At 61.8% G+C, this 18397-nt stretch overlaps 5 protein-coding genes across 5 annotated transcripts; 2 read left to right on the top strand and 3 right to left on the bottom strand.

Annotated features, from left to right (window-relative positions):
* Positions 1-546: 546 nt before the first annotated feature.
* HRG_09352 (flavin containing amine oxidoreductase domain-containing protein) lies at positions 547-2693 on the top strand (the record flags this gene model as incomplete). The annotated part of the gene is made up of 4 exons (XM_044867823.1): positions 547-843; positions 972-1557; positions 1691-1998; positions 2091-2693. The coding sequence occupies 4 exons, from the start codon at positions 547-549 to the stop codon at positions 2691-2693; spliced, it is 1794 nt and encodes a 597-aa protein (XP_044717083.1).
* Positions 2694-2986: 293 nt separating this feature from the next.
* HRG_09353 (FAD binding domain-containing protein) lies at positions 2987-4749 on the bottom strand (the record flags this gene model as incomplete). Its single annotated transcript, XM_044867824.1, has 3 exons — positions 2987-3143; positions 3236-4110; positions 4180-4749. The coding sequence occupies 3 exons, from the start codon at positions 4747-4749 to the stop codon at positions 2987-2989; spliced, it is 1602 nt and encodes a 533-aa protein (XP_044717084.1).
* Positions 4750-6899: 2150 nt separating this feature from the next.
* HRG_09354 (FAD dependent oxidoreductase domain-containing protein) lies at positions 6900-9049 on the bottom strand (the record flags this gene model as incomplete). The annotated part of the gene is made up of 2 exons (XM_044867825.1): positions 6900-7750; positions 7822-9049. 2 exons carry the CDS (start codon positions 9047-9049, stop codon positions 6900-6902), a joined length of 2079 nt encoding a protein of 692 aa, XP_044717085.1.
* Positions 9050-10952: 1903 nt separating this feature from the next.
* Positions 10953-12204, bottom strand: HRG_09355 (major intrinsic protein; the record flags this gene model as incomplete). Its single annotated transcript, XM_044867826.1, has 3 exons — positions 10953-11129; positions 11189-11729; positions 11894-12204. The coding sequence occupies 3 exons, from the start codon at positions 12202-12204 to the stop codon at positions 10953-10955; spliced, it is 1029 nt and encodes a 342-aa protein (XP_044717086.1).
* A 3117-nt stretch (positions 12205-15321) lies between these two features.
* On the top strand, positions 15322-16988 carry HRG_09356 (glycerol kinase; the record flags this gene model as incomplete). Its single annotated transcript, XM_044867827.1, has 3 exons — positions 15322-15473; positions 15529-16687; positions 16746-16988. The coding sequence occupies 3 exons, from the start codon at positions 15322-15324 to the stop codon at positions 16986-16988; spliced, it is 1554 nt and encodes a 517-aa protein (XP_044717087.1).
* Positions 16989-18397: the final 1409 nt, after the last annotated feature.

Below are 18397 nucleotides of genomic sequence, written 5' to 3' on the forward strand. Positions count from 1 at the left end.
CAGTGGGGCGGCCAGGCGTGCACAGGGTCGCTAGGGGAAGGGCCCCGCCGAGTGTCACCAGTAGTAGGGCCCGCGGGTAGCCCGTGATCGGGTGTCTTGGCCCCCGCCTCCCCTTTGGCTTTGGCTTGGGTGCGCGTCTGTACTGTAATTACCTCGTCATTTGTGCCACCAACAAAAAGGGCCAGCTGATTTTGAGATGCGACGACGACGGCATCGCCCCAAGACGACGCTTCATCCAGCCCTTCGTCCACCCACTCACCCGTCGTCATCCACCCATTCATCATCCTCGCCGGTGCACTACCGACGACGTCCAAGTCCGTGATCCCCTCGTTGCCCATCGTTTCTCCCGCTACTTCTTCTTCATTCACGGTTGGGCCGGTGCCTGCCACAGCTTTGAGTTTGGCCCCGTAAGATGCCGTCCACACCAACCTCTGCCTACCTTAACTATGCCTATCGAGGCTCGTCAGCATGCAGCAGATCGTGGGTTAAGCGCGACACGCCCTCGTCAACGCTGCCAATCGGATCCCGCCTGCGCATCCATCCATGATGCCTGACATCTGCGCCGCTCTGCTACCTATCGCCGCGCCTCCCTCTTTCCTCGCCTTCAACATCCGCGCTCGCTATTCACCCACGCTTCTCGCCTTCCACGCTTCACTCGCTGCTTCGTCGTTGCCTCGGTTCCTGGCCACCATGGATGCTTACTCGATATGCTACACTAGCCCCTCGCACCGCGGCTCCTCGAGAATCTACCAAGACCTCAGATCCGCCCGTCCCTATACCGTTCCGTCTCGGCACCGCGACCAGCTTTTGCGCAACATGACGGCCATGGATGCATCCTCTCAGGTATGCAAGGTACCTCAACTTGGCCGCCTCGTAATTACCCCAGCCCCAGGCCCGGCCCTGACCCCTGTCCGCCGGGTGAGCGGGTGCCTCGTCAACGTCTCCCGCTTACGCATTCATTCTCCTTGTAGTGCAGTAGCCGCGAGCCCGTCGCGAGGCCGCACGTGGCCGTCGTCGGCGCCGGCCTGTCTGGCCTTCGCTGCGCCGACATGCTGCTGCAGCATGGCTTCAAAGTCACTGTGATTGAGGCGAGGAGTCGCGTCGGAGGCCGCCTCCACCAGGAGGTGCTGCCCAACGGACACCTGGTCGATGTCGGGCCCAACTGGATCCATGGAACCTCGGACAACCCCATGCACGAACTGGCCAAGCAGACCAAGACGGTCGCGGGTCGCTGGGACACAACCTCCTATGTCTTTGGCGAGTCCGGAGCCTTATTCCCGGTGCCCCAGGGCGAGCGGTATTCTGACGCCATTTGGGACATTATCCAGGACGCCTTCAAGCATTCCAACAGGTCTACCACGGATATCGACAGCGCTAAAAGTCTGGCCGACTTCTTCCTGGACAAGGTGGCCGAGAAGATCCCCGAGACCGAGCCCGACTTTGAGCACAAGAGACGGGTTGTTCTGCAAATGTCGGAGATGTGGGGTGCATTCATCGGCAGCCCCGTCTCGCGCCAGAGCCTCAAGTTCTTTTGGCTCGAAGAGTGCATCGAAGGAGGCAAGGATCCCTTTCGATGAATTCTCTCCCTTGCAGGCCCTTGCATGCTTCCTTGCTGTATTTCACTCAAACCACACATGCACGAACTGAGAGTTGGCATGGGGCTAATCCTTTTCTTTCTCCGGGCGTGTAGAGAATCTGTTTTGCGCCGGCACGTACAAGAAGATCTTGGACATGGTTACGAAGCCGGTGCTCACCGGAGCAGACATTTTGCTCAATACCCAGGCCCAGCGGATATTCGGTCGCCGAGAATCCAAAGACGACAAGGTCCGAGTCCAGCTTGCGGCTGACAGTGTCGACAGCCCGCCGCTGTCGTTTGACGAGGTTGTCGTGACATGTCCTCTCGGTTGGCTAAAGCGGAATCTTGACGCATTTGAGCCGCCACTACCCATACGTCTGGAGCGGGCCATCGGGTCCATTGGCTACGGTTGCCTCGAAAAGGTAGATGCGATATCCTGAGTGGATGGAAGTTTAGCCAGGCTCTCTTGCTAACTTCCATCCCTTCCCTTCTCTTCGCCTCTACCCCTTTTCAGGTGTACATCAGCTTCCCCAAGGCCTTCTGGCTGTGTCAAGAAGGAGATGACCGCAAGGTCCAGGGATTCGTTCAATGGCTCTCGCCAGACTACGCCCCCAGCTCAAACCCGGACTGGTGGAATCAGGAGGCCGTCGAGCTGGCCAGTCTGGCGCCCGAGACCGCCCACCCAACGCTCCTCTTCTACATGTTCGGCGAACAATCCAAGCACTTGACGACCTCGGTGGCGCAGCTCAAAGATCAGGCCGACAAGGACCGTTTTCTATTTGACTTTTTCAAGCCCTACTACTCGCGACTCCCGCATTACTCAGAGGAGTCGGACGAGTGCCGTCCCACGGGCTGCCTGGCCACGGACTGGATGCACGACGAGCTGGCCGGCTTTGGGTCCTACAGCAACTTCCAAGTGGGCCTCGAGGAAGGCGACGCGGACATTGAGACGATGAGGAAGGGTCTCCCGGACCGCGGCCTATGGTTTGCGGGGGAGCATACGGCGCCCTTTGTGGCTCTCGGGACGGCGACGGGCGCATACTGGAGCGGCGAGTCGGTCGGTAGGCGAATCGCGGAGGCATACGGGCGGATGCCGGGCCTGAAGAAAGCCGAGTAAGTATAAATCCTTCTAATACCTATTACTCTATAGATGCTACGCACAGTACAGCTTAGACGGGACCCGGCGGTGGGTCCACACGACGCAACGCTCGATAGGCGTCGTCGAAACAACCTGAAATTGGACATTTTTCACCTTGACCGGCTTCCACCTCTTGCCAGTGGCGATTGTGCATTCATGATAACGTAGCAGCGTTGGTCGGACGAGAGGCTGCCGTGGCGAGATGGCTCGACACAACCTGTCGACGATGGCGAGTCTTTTGCTTGAATACCTGCCTAACCCTGCCGGGACACTCAGGTTGAAAACTTGAACCCGCCCTGCCGAGTGGAGAAGAAGCCGTCCGGATCATAGTCTTGGTGAATAGCCTTGAGTCTTTGATAGGTCCCATCGCCGTAACTCTGCAACACGTTTTGATCGGCCATGGCGTCGTTCATGAAGATTGGATTGTAACTAGGGATCGGTCCGGTCAGGTCCTCATCCCAAGGGCGACTGGCCAGCAACCTCACGAAAGAAAGGGGGGGCAGCGAAGAAAGAAGACTTGCCTCGCAAAGCCAAGATCGCCCCCGACGTAGTTTGTTGGGGGGATGTCGGCGTACTCTTGCTTGTGCCGGCGGAGCATCGTCTCGGCCGTCTTTTTGAGAAAGGCGGGACACTTCTTGTCGCACAGGGGACTCGTCCACGCGAGATCGTACTCGATCCATAACCGGTCTCCGTGCCCCGGGACGAGGCCGAGGGCGTTGCCGCCACCGACCCTCCTGGAGGCCTCTGCGATGCCGCGGGGCATTGGCTGGACGGCAAAGGTCAGCAGCCTGATGTCGATGAGGTCGGCGAGCGCCCCGGCGGTCGTCAACTTGAGGACCTCTTGGAAGTGGTCGTTGAGGAAGGACAACATGGCGGGCATGGGCATGTTGGGAAACGTGTTTTCTCGGATCTGGAACCGGAGCCCTTTCATGTCACCGCCCAGAGCTTCTCTGGTAAGGCTCAGGTAGCTCTTGGACTCGGTGTCCGAGGCGAGGTGAGGAATGGCGTTGAACTCGTCGAAGACGCCGGCGGGTGGTCTTGGCCCGTCGTAAAAGAAAAAGACGAGTGCGACTGGCAGGTTGACCCCGACGGCGCCAATGAAGATGAAGTTGGGGATGATGGCGGCCTTGGGATCCTCGGTGTTGGCGGTGAAGCTGGACACGGCCGAGAGGATCTTGGAGGCCTTGTCGGCCGTGTAGATGCGTATGCCACCCCAGACGATGCCGTTGTCGCCAATGTCATACGTCTTGAGCGTCATGCTGGTGACGATGGCATATTGGTTGCCGCCGCCGCGGAGGGCGAAGAACAGGTCTAGATGAGACGTGGGGCTGGCTTGGACGATGGTGCCGTTGGCTAAGACGCATTCGAAGCTGACGACATTGTCACAGGCGAAACCCTGAGCCCCAAGTTGCACTCGTCAGCCTTTCTTTCTCTTGCCGGGCGAGGGTAGGCGTGATGAACTCACGTATTGGGCAGAGAGGTACGAGAGGCCGCCCCCAAGCATGAAGCCGGTCACGCCGACATCGCTCAAGCGACCCCCGACAGCCGTCTTGCCCAGGGGTTGGAGAGCGGAGTAGACGTTGTCCCACTTGGCACCGGCTCCCACATGGACAGTCTCGCCGTCCGGAGCGGGGACGGCGAACTGGGACTTGGGCCGAAAGGCAATCAAGAGGCCGCCGCTGACGCTCGAGAAGCCCAGGTTGGGGTTGTGGCCGCCGCCCTTGAGGGCAAAAGGGACCGACGGGTGGGCGTTGAGCGTCTGGACGGCAAAGGAAACCTGCTCGGCGTCGGAGGGGAACAGGGCGCAGGCAGGGCGGTTGGCCGCGCTGGCAACGTTCCAGTAGTCGAGGAGAGCGGCGTTGTAGACGGCTGCCCTCTGGGCCGTCCGGAAGCCCCGGGTGCCGGCGGGATCCCATACCAGGTTCTCGGGGTATTTGGAGTAGAGCGTGGAGCAGACGGCGGCGACGTCTCGGGGCGGTGGTGTTGCTGCCGCCCCGGCCAAGCCCCATAGCAACAGTGCTAGGAGGAAGCGCATGGTGGTCTGACGGGCGTATAGGAGAAGACGACCAAGGGGTTGTAGGCAGGAGTGATGGCTGGGGCCCTGGTGTGGTGAGCCGTGGAAGACGTTTGGAGTTCTTTTATAGACACCATGCGTCCGGGCACCAGCAGAGCATCGCCGGACCGGGACTCGGAGCGGGCCAGCGTCCCCGGCCGGTCCCCGACCATGGCGTCTGTCCGTGTGTACATATGTCCGAGGAGCTGGACTGGAGGCTGGCTGAGGCCTTAGGGAACGCTTGAAGTTTTCCTTTGTCGCCTACGCGTCTCTCCGGGCTTGTTCGGTGATCAATCACTGGCTTGCTTGCTTGCTTCTTCTGCCCCGACCACAGGACCCGTACCGCAATGCAACGTCGTCACGGAATCAAGAGTTTCCGATGCCAGTTTTGGCAAAACGCACGAGGATATTCAGCCAAGCCGGGACTGGTCTTCAACATGCGAGGACTCCAGGAATAGCAGCACTACGGGACCTTGGTTGTCCGCAGAAGTCCGATTGGGGCAATGGTGCGAACGTGCAACCCCCAGCTGAGCTCTGCCACGGGAGAGAGGTGTACAGCACAAATAATTAGACGTCTTTCCTTTTTGCAATTACGAGATTCGGGGAGGGGGGTCAATCTCAGTTGCGCCACGAAGTCGTGCGTGTGGTTCAAGTCGAGGCTGCTGCTGCAACCCTGGCGTCATCACTCCGGGCAGGCATGTCCACCTCGCATCCAGAGAAACAGGGGTCTTTCAGGGGCCGGGCGGCTTCGATGAGGGAGGGCAATAGTCGATGCTGTACGATATGTCTGCGGGACATTGGTTATCGGGGCTGCAACGTGACTGGTTGCCAAGCTCAGCTCTGCGGGCTTTGCCATGTCACGGCTGGGCATGTTACCGCTTGCGGTCGAGGGCGCCGGGGTTCGGGACGTGATTCTGGGGGGCTCGCGAATCAATGGCCCGAGGGCGAGCAAGGGTCAAGCTGGAGCCGGGGGGCTCCGTCCAGAGCTTACCGGGTGCCCGTGCAAGGCCGGTCCCGAGTTGTGAGAGGTGCCACGCATGCAGGACTTGAGATGCGACGGGCTCTGGGCTAACGAGCAGCAGACTCGGCGAGCTTTGGTTGCAAAGTTCAGTGCGGAGAGGCCGTATCATATGCACCCCTGGCATGGATACGGAGCTGAGGCCGTCACGCGCCGCGGAATCTTGCCGGCTCCCCATGCCGAGCGTATAAGCTTCCCTGCGTATGTACGTACGCATGCGTGGGAAGAGGAGCATGTGTGCAGGCTGGCGAGGAAATGAAGCGCATTTCCGTCCCGTAGGAGCCGTCGACGTCGAGCGGCCGACCTTGCGCTGGCGAACCATCGCGTCTTGACCCGTGAGCTTTTCCGGTCGTCGACGAGCACCGTTGCTCTGAACTCGCCCCCTGTCCTTGGCCGCTTGAGTGGCTTGTGGACGGTCCAAGGGCCAACTTCCTCGAAACAAGGGGCGAGGGTCGGGTCCAAGGGCTGCTTTGCCATGATTGCTGACGATGTGAGCCCGGCTGGACTTTGTGCTGGCTTGCTTGTATGTATGTTTGGCCGATGCCGATGCCTCCCAAGAGTCCCAGGCTCAACAGTGTAAGTTGCAGCGCACCCGGCTTGGAACACAGATGGCCTGCCCCTGCAAGGCTGAACGGGATCCGTCGTATCACTTGAGCCCATGCAGAAGCACGAAAAACGCCTCGGCGGGTCGGAGCGCGGCAGTGGCTTTCTGTGCGACTGCTGGGACCCCGTTGCGTCCCGACGACGAGCTGTGAGGGCGGCAAATGGGATGGGGTTTCCGAGGACGCCGTGTAGCCAGCAAGCCACGGACGCCCGTCTTGCCTGTGCAACGGCTGTTGTTGACGTGAACCACGGTGTGACGTGAACGTGTCGATGCTGGCGAGCTCGGCCCCGTGCCTTGGTGTTTCACCGGATGGGTTTCTTCGCGACTACACGGCGTCGTTTCAATCATGCTCGTCGCATTTCGGTATTCTCAAACGCTCCTCTGCGGACGCGCCGCAGGCAATGCTATGCAAGAAAACAGGGGGGTTGGAAACCTCGCCAGCCCAGACTCCATTCACCGCCCAAACACCGTCAAACAACATGGAACCACGAGATATTATAAGCCTGCCCATCAAGCCTCGGAAGCCAGGGCTCCGTCGTCACCGGCCTCCAGCTCCGCCGCCCTCGCGGCCTTCTTCGCCCCAGCGTCGCCCGTCGCCGTGCCGTCCGCGTGCCTTGCCCGGCTGGCCTCGACGACGCCGCGCAGGACCTCTTCGCGCGTCATTGCGAGCCTGTCCTCGGCCAGGCCCATGCTGCGCAGGAAATGCACCGTGGCCTTCCACTCCTGCTCCTGGCGCGGCTTGCTCCAGCCCAGCTCCTCGGCCATGACGTCGATGATGCGCGGGAGAGCCCGCAGCGCCGTGTTGACGTCGAGGAAGGCGAGCCGCATGCGCCGCGAGATGACGTCGGCCGCCGTGCACGCCGCCTCGGCGCGGATGGCGTGCCGGACCTCGGCCTCGACGAAGGGGAACGAGGCGGCGAGACGCGTGGTGGCGGCGCCGGCCGAGGGGGGGGAGGCGGACGACGAGGCGCCGAGGACGGCCCACGCGCGGTCGCCGTAGTTGGTGGCAAGGTGGAAGGCCACGTCGGCGTCGATGTCGTGTGTCTCCATCAGCTGCGCCGGCAGCGCGGCCGAGTATCCGTGGGCGCCGACTACGGGGGTCCATCGCGTGCGGCATTCGCCCGTCGTGGTGAAGCCCGGCAGGCCGCCGCCGCTAATGTCGGGCATGGCGATGGCCTGGGGCTTCAGGTCGAACACCTTGATGGCCTCGTCGACGGCGTCCTCGGCCATCTGGCGGTACGTGGTCCATTTGCCGCCGGCGCAGGTGAGCAGGCCCGAGGGCGAGACGGTGACGAGATGGCTGCGGACGAGGGACTCGGTGTTCCCCACGGCCTTGGGGTCCTTGACCAAGGGTCGGATGCCTGCGCAAGACGACCGTCAGCTAACCCTCGTGGCGCAAGGCGGAGGCGCAGAGCAAGGGGGGAGGACTCACCAGACCAAGTCGCGAGGACGTCGTTGCGCGTGAGGACCGACTCGGGTGCCAGGAGCTTGCTGACCTCCTTGAGGATAAAGTCGACGTCGCTTTGCCGGGCAACGGGCTCCCGCTCAACCTCGCAGGCGTTGTCGGTGGTGCCGGCGACCGTCATGCCCTGCCACGGAAGGACAAAGATGACGCGGCCGTCGGACGTGGCGGCGTCGAGGATGCCCATGTTCTTGGGGCACAGCTTGCCCGGCAGCATGACGTGGGCACCCGAGGCCGGGGCGACAATGGGCTTGCGGCCGGGGTCGTCCATCTGCTCGAGGGCGTCGGTGAAGGGCCCCGTGGCGTTGATGACGCCCTTTGCGCGGACCGAGAAGTCGCGCGCGTCGTCGCCGTCGACGTCGGCCATGAGGTCGCGCACCCTTGCGCCGCAGACGCGGCCGCGGGCGTCCTTTTCCAGCGCCGTGACCTGGGCGTGGTTGAGGACGGTGGCGCCGTAGAGCGAGGCGGTCAGGGCGAGCGAGACGTTCATGCGCGAGTCGTTGTGCTGGCCGTCGTAGTAGACGAGGGCGCCGATGAGGTTGTCCCTGCGCAGCAGCGGGAAGGCCTCGAGGGCCCTCGTGCGGCTCATGAGATAGGAGCTCTCGAGGCCCTGGGAGCCGGCGAGCAGGTCGTACATCTTGCAGCCGACCCAGAGGTAGGGCGCCTGCCACCAGCGCTGCAGCGGCAGCAGGATGGGCAGCGAGCCCGAGAGGTGCGGCGCGACGTCGAGGAAGCCCTTGCGCTCGCGCAGGGCCTCCATGACGAGCTGCAGCTGCGGGTAGTCGAGGTTCCACACGGCTTTTTCCAGGTACCGCACGCCGCCGTGGACGAGCTTGGTGCTCTTGGAGCTGGTGCCGGCCGAGAAGTCGTCGCGCTCGACGAGGGCGACCTTGAGACCGCGGGTGACGGCGTCGAGGGCGATGCCCGCGCCCGTCGCGCCGCCGCCGACGATGAGCAGGTCGAACTCGGCGTCAGCGCGCCGCAGGTCGGCCAGCTGGTGGGCGCGGCGCGGGACGGCCGGGAACGAGGGGGCGACGATGCGGCCGGCGGCGTCGCGCCGCGGCTCGGCGAGCGGCTTGTCGCGGCATGTGCGCCGGCGCCTGGACTGGCTGTAGACGACGGCGGCTCCTCCCGCGGCGGCGGTGACGGTGACGGCGGCGAGGGGGCGCCAGGCCCGTGAGAAGGCCGACGGCGGCATGGCCGGGATGTGAGATGCTGGGGGGGGGGGGGGGTGGTGAATCTGGGGCTGGTTGGCTCGTAGGACGGAGCGTGCTTGCGGGTGGAGGAGAGAGAACACGGGGACGGGGAGAGGAAGAGAAACGCTTTATAGGGGGACGCCGCAGAAGAACGGCAAGTGCTGAAACAGGGGGGGAAGCCGTCGCCCTTTTGCGGTATTTGTGGAAACATGGCCGGCCGCTCGGCAGCGGGCGCCCCGGCCCATGGCGCTCTCAGCCGGGGCGTCCACGTGCTGGGCGGCTAATGGACATGACGAGACGAGCGAGTTGACGATGTATTACCTGCGCATGCGGCGGCGGCTCTAGACAGCCGACATCAGATTCCAGGCGGGATTGAAATCCGTGTACCGAGTTGGCACTCTTTCGCCCTCGCACGTCTCCGGCCATGGTCCATCTCCGACGTGGGTGGGTCGTCTTCTTCTTCGCCGTCTGCCGCTACGGACAGCCTCCTCCTGCTCTCGACTCCTCTCGACTCCTCTCGACGCCTGCCTCAAACTGGCCCGACTCTGACGAAATCGCCATGATCTTCGCAGCCTGTCGTCTCGGTCCTTGCGCCCCGAAGACGTGCGAGAATCCACCGGTACGTACCCCGCATACGTCATCGCGCCCGGCCGCGACGCACCTCGGCTTTCCCGCCCCGAGTCTTTCTTCAGGGGTCCTCCGGGCACCTTCCAAGGGGACCCACGCGTTCGGTTCGGTCTCGGTATCCCGTCCCGAGCGCCAAGCGCCTAAACCACCACCCATCAACCTCCCCCTGCCCACTCAACAACTAGTAGTTCTGCCGGAAAAAAAACGTCCCACTAATTATTCATTAGCGGGCGGCACCCGAAACGGCGCGCGCAGAGGGACCACGGCGCCCTTCCCGGCCGTCCCGTCCTTGAATTATCGCCATTGTAATACATACAGGACACACAACATGCAGTTACAAGTACATTGCCCGACTGACTCGGTGAGCAACGCGGCTGGACCTGGCGAGAAAGCCTCGCGCCGCGGCGACCTGCAGGCCAAGCTCTCCTTGCGCGCTGCCACGTTGAAGTAGCCAGGCCTGCAGGCGCTGTAGGCTACCCATTGATGCCCGAGGACAGGCGGATGGGCGGGCTTGTTACACGCTGTGTGCTCTGATTCGCAGCCATGTGGGCACAGCCGACGGCATATGTGTGTACATGCCGTACAACTCGGTGCTGAATAACTCAGACGTATACCATGTACGATAACGCCGCCTTTCCTGCCTGCCCGCGATCCTCGCATGACGGCCCTCGGCGCAAGAGCCGGCTCCATGGTCGCCCCCTTTCCAGACCACCAAAGGCCCCGTCCTGCCGATATCCCCTTCGCCGTACCAAACAGTTCTGTGAAATGTCCACCGGCTACCGCCTCTTCCCCACGCGCTGCCAAAATCTTGACCCATTCCATGTACATAATGCCCGCCCATCACGGCCCGGCGCGCAGCATACCCGCACTGGGCAGCCTCTTCTCATGTGCCCGTGGCCCACTTGATGATAAGCCCGCGTGGTATCCCGTAGACATGTGAGACTGGGGCGGCACCAGGATGGGGCAAAGATAAAGAGTCAAATGATGGGAACCCAGGATATAAAGCCTTCTAACCTCCCCCCTCCCACCATCATCCCTCGTGGAGCATTGTCATCCAGACATCAAGGCACGCCGCTCCAAAAGTTGATCGTGTAGAGCTGTATCCCAAAACGACCCGCTCGAGTAAAGGAAAAAGGGGGAAACGCCAAACACTGTCCATTGCCGCTCTGGTCCGGCACCTGCTCGCCCCCTCGACTCGACGTTGCTATAATTTTCAGCCACCTTCCATCTTCGCTCCCGGCTTGCGGACCTTTCAAAGTCCCCGACAACACTTCTCGTCTACACCCGAGACTCGATCCCGTGGCTGCGAGTGTTGGACCACACGCTGCGCCGCGGCTTGAACAGGCGGGTGAGTCCGAGGTAGGGCGTGTTGATGGGGCTCTCGCCCGTGTACACGAATGTGTCGTACAGAGCACCGCCGAGCAGGCAGCCGAAAAAGGGCGCCACCATGGGAATCTGCCTCGAATGTTAGCGCGGGGCTCGCGGCTCACAGCCTTCTGGGGCAGTTTGCTCACCCAAAAGTAGTAGCCACCGGCCGAGAACACCTCGGAACCGTATCCAATCATGTACGAGACCAGCCGAGGGCCAAAGTCACGAGCCAGGTTGATGGCATAGCCCGTCTCCCAGCCGAAGCAGGCGCCGATGCCAAAGATGAGGAAGAACAGGCACAGGGGCATCAGCGGGCCGGCGCCAATGTTGTCCGAGTCGGCAAGGGCAAAGATGACAAACTGCAGGATGGAGCTGGCGACGATCTCGGAGAAGAACATGCCGGTCCGGGTCATGAAGGCGGCGGGATAGGTGCAGAAGACGCCGGCTGTGGCATTGGGGCCGCTCACGGTGCGGAGGCCCACGCCGCCCTCAAAGTTGTCAAAGGCCAACTTGTAGTTGCCGTAGACAATGGCGGCTCCTGCCATGGCGCCCAAGAGCTGGGCCAGGGCGTAGACGGGGAACTTGCGCCAGGGGTGGCCGCGGAAGACGCAGTTGGCAAGAGTCACGGCCGGGTTGATGTGGCCTCCAGACTTGCCCGAGACATAGACACCCATCATGACGCCGATGCTGTAGAGGGGAGTCAGCAGCCGAGTCTCTGCGTATGCGGCACTTGCATGGCAGGCAGGGGGGGCACGGGCGAAGAGGCCCGTGGCTGACAGAGTGAGAGGGAGAGGGAGAGGGAGAGGGAGAGGGAGAGTGAGAGGGAGAGAGAGGGAGAGAGAGTTGCTTACCCCCAGCCCCAGGAGATGCTCTGGTAGTCGCCCTTGGTGCCTTTGCTGAGGACAACCTGGGCGACGACGCCGTCGCCAAAGAGGATGAGGACCATGGTGCCAAGGAACTCGGAAAAGGCATCCTGCCAGAGGGAGCGGACCCTGGTCCAGGGCAGCTGCTTCTCGGGCGGCGGAGGCGTGTCGGGGACATCTCGATCCATGACGGGATCCTCGTGCTTGGTGGAAGCGCCCATGTCAATCTTGAATACGGGGACAGACTTGTCGACGGACGATTCAGAAAAAGAGTCGTGGGTGGGTGAGAGGGGGGACATGAGTGCGGATTGAAAGGGGAGAAGGGACCGGCGAGAAGTAATATTCCGCCGGGAGAGCTTGTGGATGTGGTGAGAGGTCGGACCTGTGTCGACGGGTGGCGAGAAACCCTAATCGATGGCCGATGTGGTGTGCGCGCGTAGGTGCGTACGGCAGACAGCAAGACGAGGGAGACAACGTTGGAAGGACGACGCAGTGTCACCGGCGGCTCATGGCGCGGCACGCCGGGGAAGTCGGCGGCTATTATACAAGTCCCCACGGGGCAGACGGCTGCGGCAGGAGACCGGAGAGGGACGGGGATGGGGCGCTGGCGGGAAATGTGACAGCGTTGGCAGAAAGCAAGAAAGAGGAGTCGGACAAGATGGGCCGACGCAGGGGTGGATGGATGGAGGCGGTGGTTTGAGACGCGCGAGTGAGAGAGAGAGGGCAGAGAAGGGTGTGAGGAGAGAAGGAGGTTTGGGACGGGCAATTCGGGGGGGGTGGTGCCAGGAGTAGTTGGACGGAGAGGAGGCGAAAAGAAAACGAAGACCGGGGGGGGGAGGGGGAAGGATGATGAGGAGACAAGAGAGACGAGTGACGGAGTGACGGAGTGACGGAGTGAGGGGGTCTTGGGAATGGATCGAGGCTTGGAGGGTTTTGAGAAACGGCCGACTCCCCGCAGAATAACGTCGCTGCCGGCATGAAACCTTGGAAAAGAATCATGCCATGGCTGCGAGAACAAAGAGGAGCGGAGGAGAGGGAGGAGCTCTCTGTCGCAGCCCAAGGCTAGTTCTGCTCGCAGCCACCCAGACACAGACACACACTCACACACACAAAGAGAGAGAGAGAGAGAGAGACACTGAGCCTCGGTGCAGTTTTCTGCCTAGGCTATTCCTTACTCGGGCACGGGCTAGGCTTACTCTGGCGGTGCTAGTTCACGTGGCGCCGCGGGACCGAATCTGCAAGGCCCCCGATGTCCCGACGCCGTCACAATTAATTAATAATGGACAAGGTGCCAAGTACGGAGGTATGTACCATGTACAGTACATCCGCAACAAGGCATGGGCCGGGGTTGGGATTTTGTTTTCCTTCCTTCTTTCTTTCTCTTCTTGTCAAAACGCCGCTGCGAGCCGCGCTATTCTCCGGCCAGCGTTCCCGACACCGGAGACGACGAGAACAGACGTGCCGAGCCCAGCAACGGCTCTCCCCTCGGCCAGTCGGAAGCGCCCGGGCACAGCAGAATGCGTATGTAGGCAATGGCCTGATGTAACCGCCGCACATGCGTGTGTACGAGGACAGCATCGCGATCACGCACGAGCCCCAGCAATGGAAGTCTGCCGAAGCCGCCACCCACCTCCAACGACGGGGGGCTTTTTTTTTTTGCGGGCAGTCTTCAGCGCAAGGCTGGGCGGTGGAGCTTCCATCCGCCCGTAGGCAGGTACTGTACATGCTCCACTGGCCCGCTATGCAAACGGGCCCCGGATGCTTAGCCAGGGCCTGCAACGCGTCGGGGCGCCCTGGCACGCAACAATTCCACCGGGGCGCACGTGACGACAGCCGGCCAGCAGCCAGCCGCGGCTCGCCCCCCACCCACGCAAGTACCGGTACAGAAACTTGCGCGATGACGATTGTGCCGGAGCTTTTGCGCCCGTGACGACAAACTCTGTCACAACAACAACATGGGCTTCATCCGCGAATTTAATTTTGTTTGAAAAGAAGATGCAGGCAGACTCAGAATTGCGCAATGAAGCAAGTCTCGGGTGACTTTTCTGAAATATCGTGACGGCCAAGAACGCACCGCAAACCTCCGCTTCCAGCCTGGTTCTAGAACAGCCGCTCCCCCACCCGCTCTCTCTCCGCTCCCCGCTTCTCTTGCAGGTCTGAATCCCTGCCACCTCGACCAGTTCCCTGAGGTTATTCACATGCGGAACGAAAAGAAAGAGATTTCATGCAAATGGCTCAACGGCCTTCCTCAATCGACGGGCAGAGAAAAGACGCGCCCTCCCGATTCGGAGCCTTGGCCTCGGCCCTCCCAAACCTCGCCCTGCACCTGAGCCGCACCCAGGCTTGCATGCGAGGATACAATTATTACATGTGCGGGAGCGCAGCTTCTTCTCCCAGCCGCCTCCCTGCATCGGGTCAGCACAGCATGGCTGACAACTTGGTTTCGAGTGGCTAGCCGTAGCTTTCTTGGGATAGTTCTGTGCTGTGCAAGCTGTACAACACCGTTCCGGGACACGCTCCGTATGAGGCGGCATCCTTTGCTGGTTGCAGACACCCAGACTTTTCCGATGCCTTCCTTTGCCCTCCGTTTCGTTCCTTGTTTATAATCTCCCAGAGTTTGCAAAGCGCTCCGTCGTCTCCTCTTCCCTGCCTAATCCGACGCTGCGGCAACAAACACCGCACAGGGGGCATGTCCGTCATGGACAACGTGTCGGCTCTATGCACGGCGTCAGCCGCCATCACGAGCAGAGCAAAAGGAAAACCAACAAACGGCCAGGCGCATGCATATTCTAGACCAGCTTCTAGCCTCGAGCGAGCTCGGTCCCCAAACCCCGAGCGCCCGTGTCATGGCATCGCCTAGCTTGCTCGCCTTGGCCCCTCGACGATGTTTGAGATGCACAGCACCAAGCGCCAATCCATGGCGGCTTCTCGGCCTTGCTGCTGGCCCCGTGACCAGCGTCGATTTTTTCCTCCCCCACAGCTTCTGGGGCGGATGTGGAGAAACAGGCCAGGATGCTGAAGAAAGCGGGGGAGCCCGGAAGGGGCCCCACGAGGGGGGCATGGATGACGATGCCCCTACCTTGAGCCAAGGCACGGTTTAATTTAGCGCGCCTGTCTCGTCGAATGCCTCACTGCGTCTTGATCTCAACACCGAGGCCAGACCCCTTCCCTCGTTGGCGACCCTCACCCCCTTCTCAGCCTCAGCTCCCAAACCCGCACCTCAACTGCATCAATCATCCCCCGCAGCCTCTCCAAGAACCTCCTCATATCTTCCCCCCGCTCGCCCGCCCTCCTCGGTTCCCCGCCGCTTCATTGTCTCCCCCCCCACACTCGGTCTGCGCCTCTTTGTCGCGTGTCCCTGATTTCAGATCTTCCAAACCGAGCTCCTCTTCTCCTGAACAGCAGAGACTGCCGCCATGGCTCCTCCTTCCAAGCCCGGCGCCACCGCCGCCTTTGTCGGCGCCATCGACCAGGGCACCACGAGCACGCGCTTCCTCATCTTCAACCGCAACGGCGAGGTTGTCGCCCTGCACCAGATTGAGTTTAAGCAGCTGTATCCAAACCCCGGGTAAGTCGGCCCTGCTTGATCCATGCGCGCCTGCTGTCCACTGACTCCCCCGTAGCTGGCACGAGCACAACCCCGACGAGCTCATCTCGTCGGTCGAGCAGTGCATCGACGGCGCTGTCGCCAAGTTTGAGACGCAGGGCCACTCGCGCGAGCAAATCGTCGCCGTCGGCATCACCAACCAGCGCGAGACAACCCTCGTGTGGGACCGGAAGACGGGCAAGGCGCTGCACAATGCCATTGTCTGGACCGACACGCGCGCCCAGGACCTCGTCCGCCGCCTCAAGGCGCGCATCGGCTCCGGCGAGCTGACGCAGCGTTGCGGCCTGCCCCTGTCCACCTACCCCTCCGTCAGCAAGCTGCTCTGGCTGCTCGAGAACGTGCCGGCCGTCAAGGACGCCTACAACGCCGGCACCCTGGCCTTTGGCACCGTCGACACTTGGCTCGCCTACAAGCTCAACGGCGGGCCCGCGCGTAACGTCTACGTCTCGGACCCGACAAACGCCTCGCGCACCATGTTCATGAACCTCGACACCCTCGACTACGACAGCAAGCTGCTCGACTGGTTCCGCATCGACCGCACCAAGGTGCTGCTGCCCAAGATTGTGCGCTCCGCCGACGCAGCCGCCTACGGCTCCCTCGCCGGCACCGTCCTGCGCGGCACCAAGATCACGGGCTGCCTGGGCGACCAGTCGGCGGCCCTCGTCGGCCAAAAGGGTTTCACGCCCGGCCTGGCCAAGAACACGTACGGCACGGGCTGCTTCCTGCTGTACAACGTCGGCCCCAAGCCCGTCGTGTCGTCGCACGGCCTGCTGACGACGGTGGCCTTTGACTTTGGCAAGGGCAAGACCATGTACGCCCTCGAGGGCAGCATCGCCGTCGCCGGGTCGAGCGTCAAGTTCCTCGTCGATAACTTTGGCTTCATCGAGTCGAGCTCCAAGCTCAGCGCGCTGGCCGAGACGGTCGAGGACAACGGCGGCTGCACCTTTGTCACGGCCTTTAGCGGCCTGTTTGCGCCCTACTGGATCGACGACGCGCGCGGCACCATCTTCGGCATCACGGCCTACACGCAGCGCGGACACATTGCGCGCGCCACGCTCGAGGCCACGTGCTTCCAGACAAAGGCCATTCTCGACTCCATGGAAAAGGACAGCGGCCACGCGCTGACGGAGCTGGCCGTCGACGGCGGCATGTGCAACGCCGACCTCATCATGCAGGTGAGTGGGAGCCTGCCCGGGACGGTGTCATTTGATGTTGCTAACATGGTGCGTCCAGACTCAGGCGGACTTAATCGGCATCCCCGTCACCCGGCCAGGCATGCGAGAGACGACGGCGCTGGGGGCGGCCATTGCGGCGGGCATGGCGGTGGGAGTGTGGAAGTCGTTTGACGATCTCAAGAACGTCAACCTCGAGGGCCGGACCCTGTTCAAGCCGTCCATCAATGCCGAGGTCGCGTCCAAGCGGTTCGAGCGCTGGGAAAAGGCTGTGCAGATGAGCAAGGGCTGGGCCAACTACTAGCGGTGGCGAGTGATTTCATCTCTTTCCTTTCCTTGTTGGGCGTGCCTTGTTGGGCGTGAGCCGCTTGTACTTTATATCATGACCGAACGGCCTTGTTGTTGTTTGTTGCGAGGGTGGCTGGATGATGGTGTCTCGGGCAGACTTTGGCATAAGCGCGGGGAGGGGGGGCTCTTTGTATCCAAAAGAGATGGGATTTCCGAGGAAGAGGAGCACGAGATAAGAGAGGAGAGAGAGCCAAAGTCTATTCTCCAGAAGCGAGCAACGGTACCTTGCCGCCTGCAAGTGCGTGCGATGGTGGCGGCTGCCGCTCTGGATGGCCTCGACGACTGTACTAACTGTAGAAGCAAGCCAGACGTCCACCAATCAGGAGCTGACCCTACAGGCGTGCAAGTCCCCCTGGAAGAGTGTGCTATTTAACGGGGATGTCCTGTCGATGTGGGGTGGGCTCACGGGCCCGGGCTCGCGTTGCCCAAGAGTCGAAAAAGTATGTACAGTGCAGTTACCTGGCGAGATTTGAAACAAAGGAACAGGCTAGGTTGCAATGACAAGCGCTAAAAGGATAGCTTGCATGATAATCAAGCAGCGCGGCACTTGGGGGAGCTCATAGCGCTGCTGCTCTCGCCTCGTCCCGTCTCGTCTCTCGGGTAGCTCGGATTTGTGGGCGAGAGGCCTGAGTCTAGGGAGTCTAGGGAGTCTAGGGAGTCTAGGGAGTCTAGGGAGTCTAGGGCGACTGGCGGTACCTGTCGAGGGGAGGGGCTTGAGCCTCGCCCGCTGCCGAAACGTGCGACATGCGACACCTCATGGCGGTGGAGCCTCCAACGAAGACAAAATAAACCCACTGTGGACGTTTCTGGCAGCGCACGCCTTGAGCCAGCCAGCGACACAGGGTGGGCGCTTTTATCCGGCTCACGCCACCCCGTCAACTTCATTCATTCCTCACTTTATCCTCTTCCTTGCCCTTTCCACCTCTTTTCCCACTGCCATCCGCTCCGTCGGCTCCGCACGTACGCCTCCAAGGACAACAACGAGCAAGCGGCATTTTTTGTCTTTGGCTTTAATAATCTGCTCGCCCACCGTTTTCCCTCGGGGTCATCGACAGCGATCGCCGTCTCATCCTCTTCCACAGCAGCTCGGGGCCGACTCGCGCTTCAATCCCCGAGAACGTCGTTGTCGCCGGCCGAGCGACCCCGAGAGCACCTCGTGGCTCGCCGGCCCTTGCTCTACTCGTCCTGACCCTCGTCACGCCCAACTCTCGCGGCGCTTCCTGACGCAACAACAAACCCTGGCCCAGTCGCCCTGCCTTTCTCATCCCGGTCCGTCCAGGAGAGGCACAAAGGGGGTTGCGACGCTTTGGAATTAGTTGAGTGGTGACCGTGGCAAACTAGGGGCTTTTTGAAGGTGGCGGTCAT

This window comes from Hirsutella rhossiliensis (assembly GCF_020360975.1).
Source record: "Hirsutella rhossiliensis strain HR02 chromosome Unknown scaffold00012, whole genome shotgun sequence".
Taxonomy (NCBI): Eukaryota; Fungi; Ascomycota; class Sordariomycetes; order Hypocreales; family Ophiocordycipitaceae; genus Hirsutella; species Hirsutella rhossiliensis.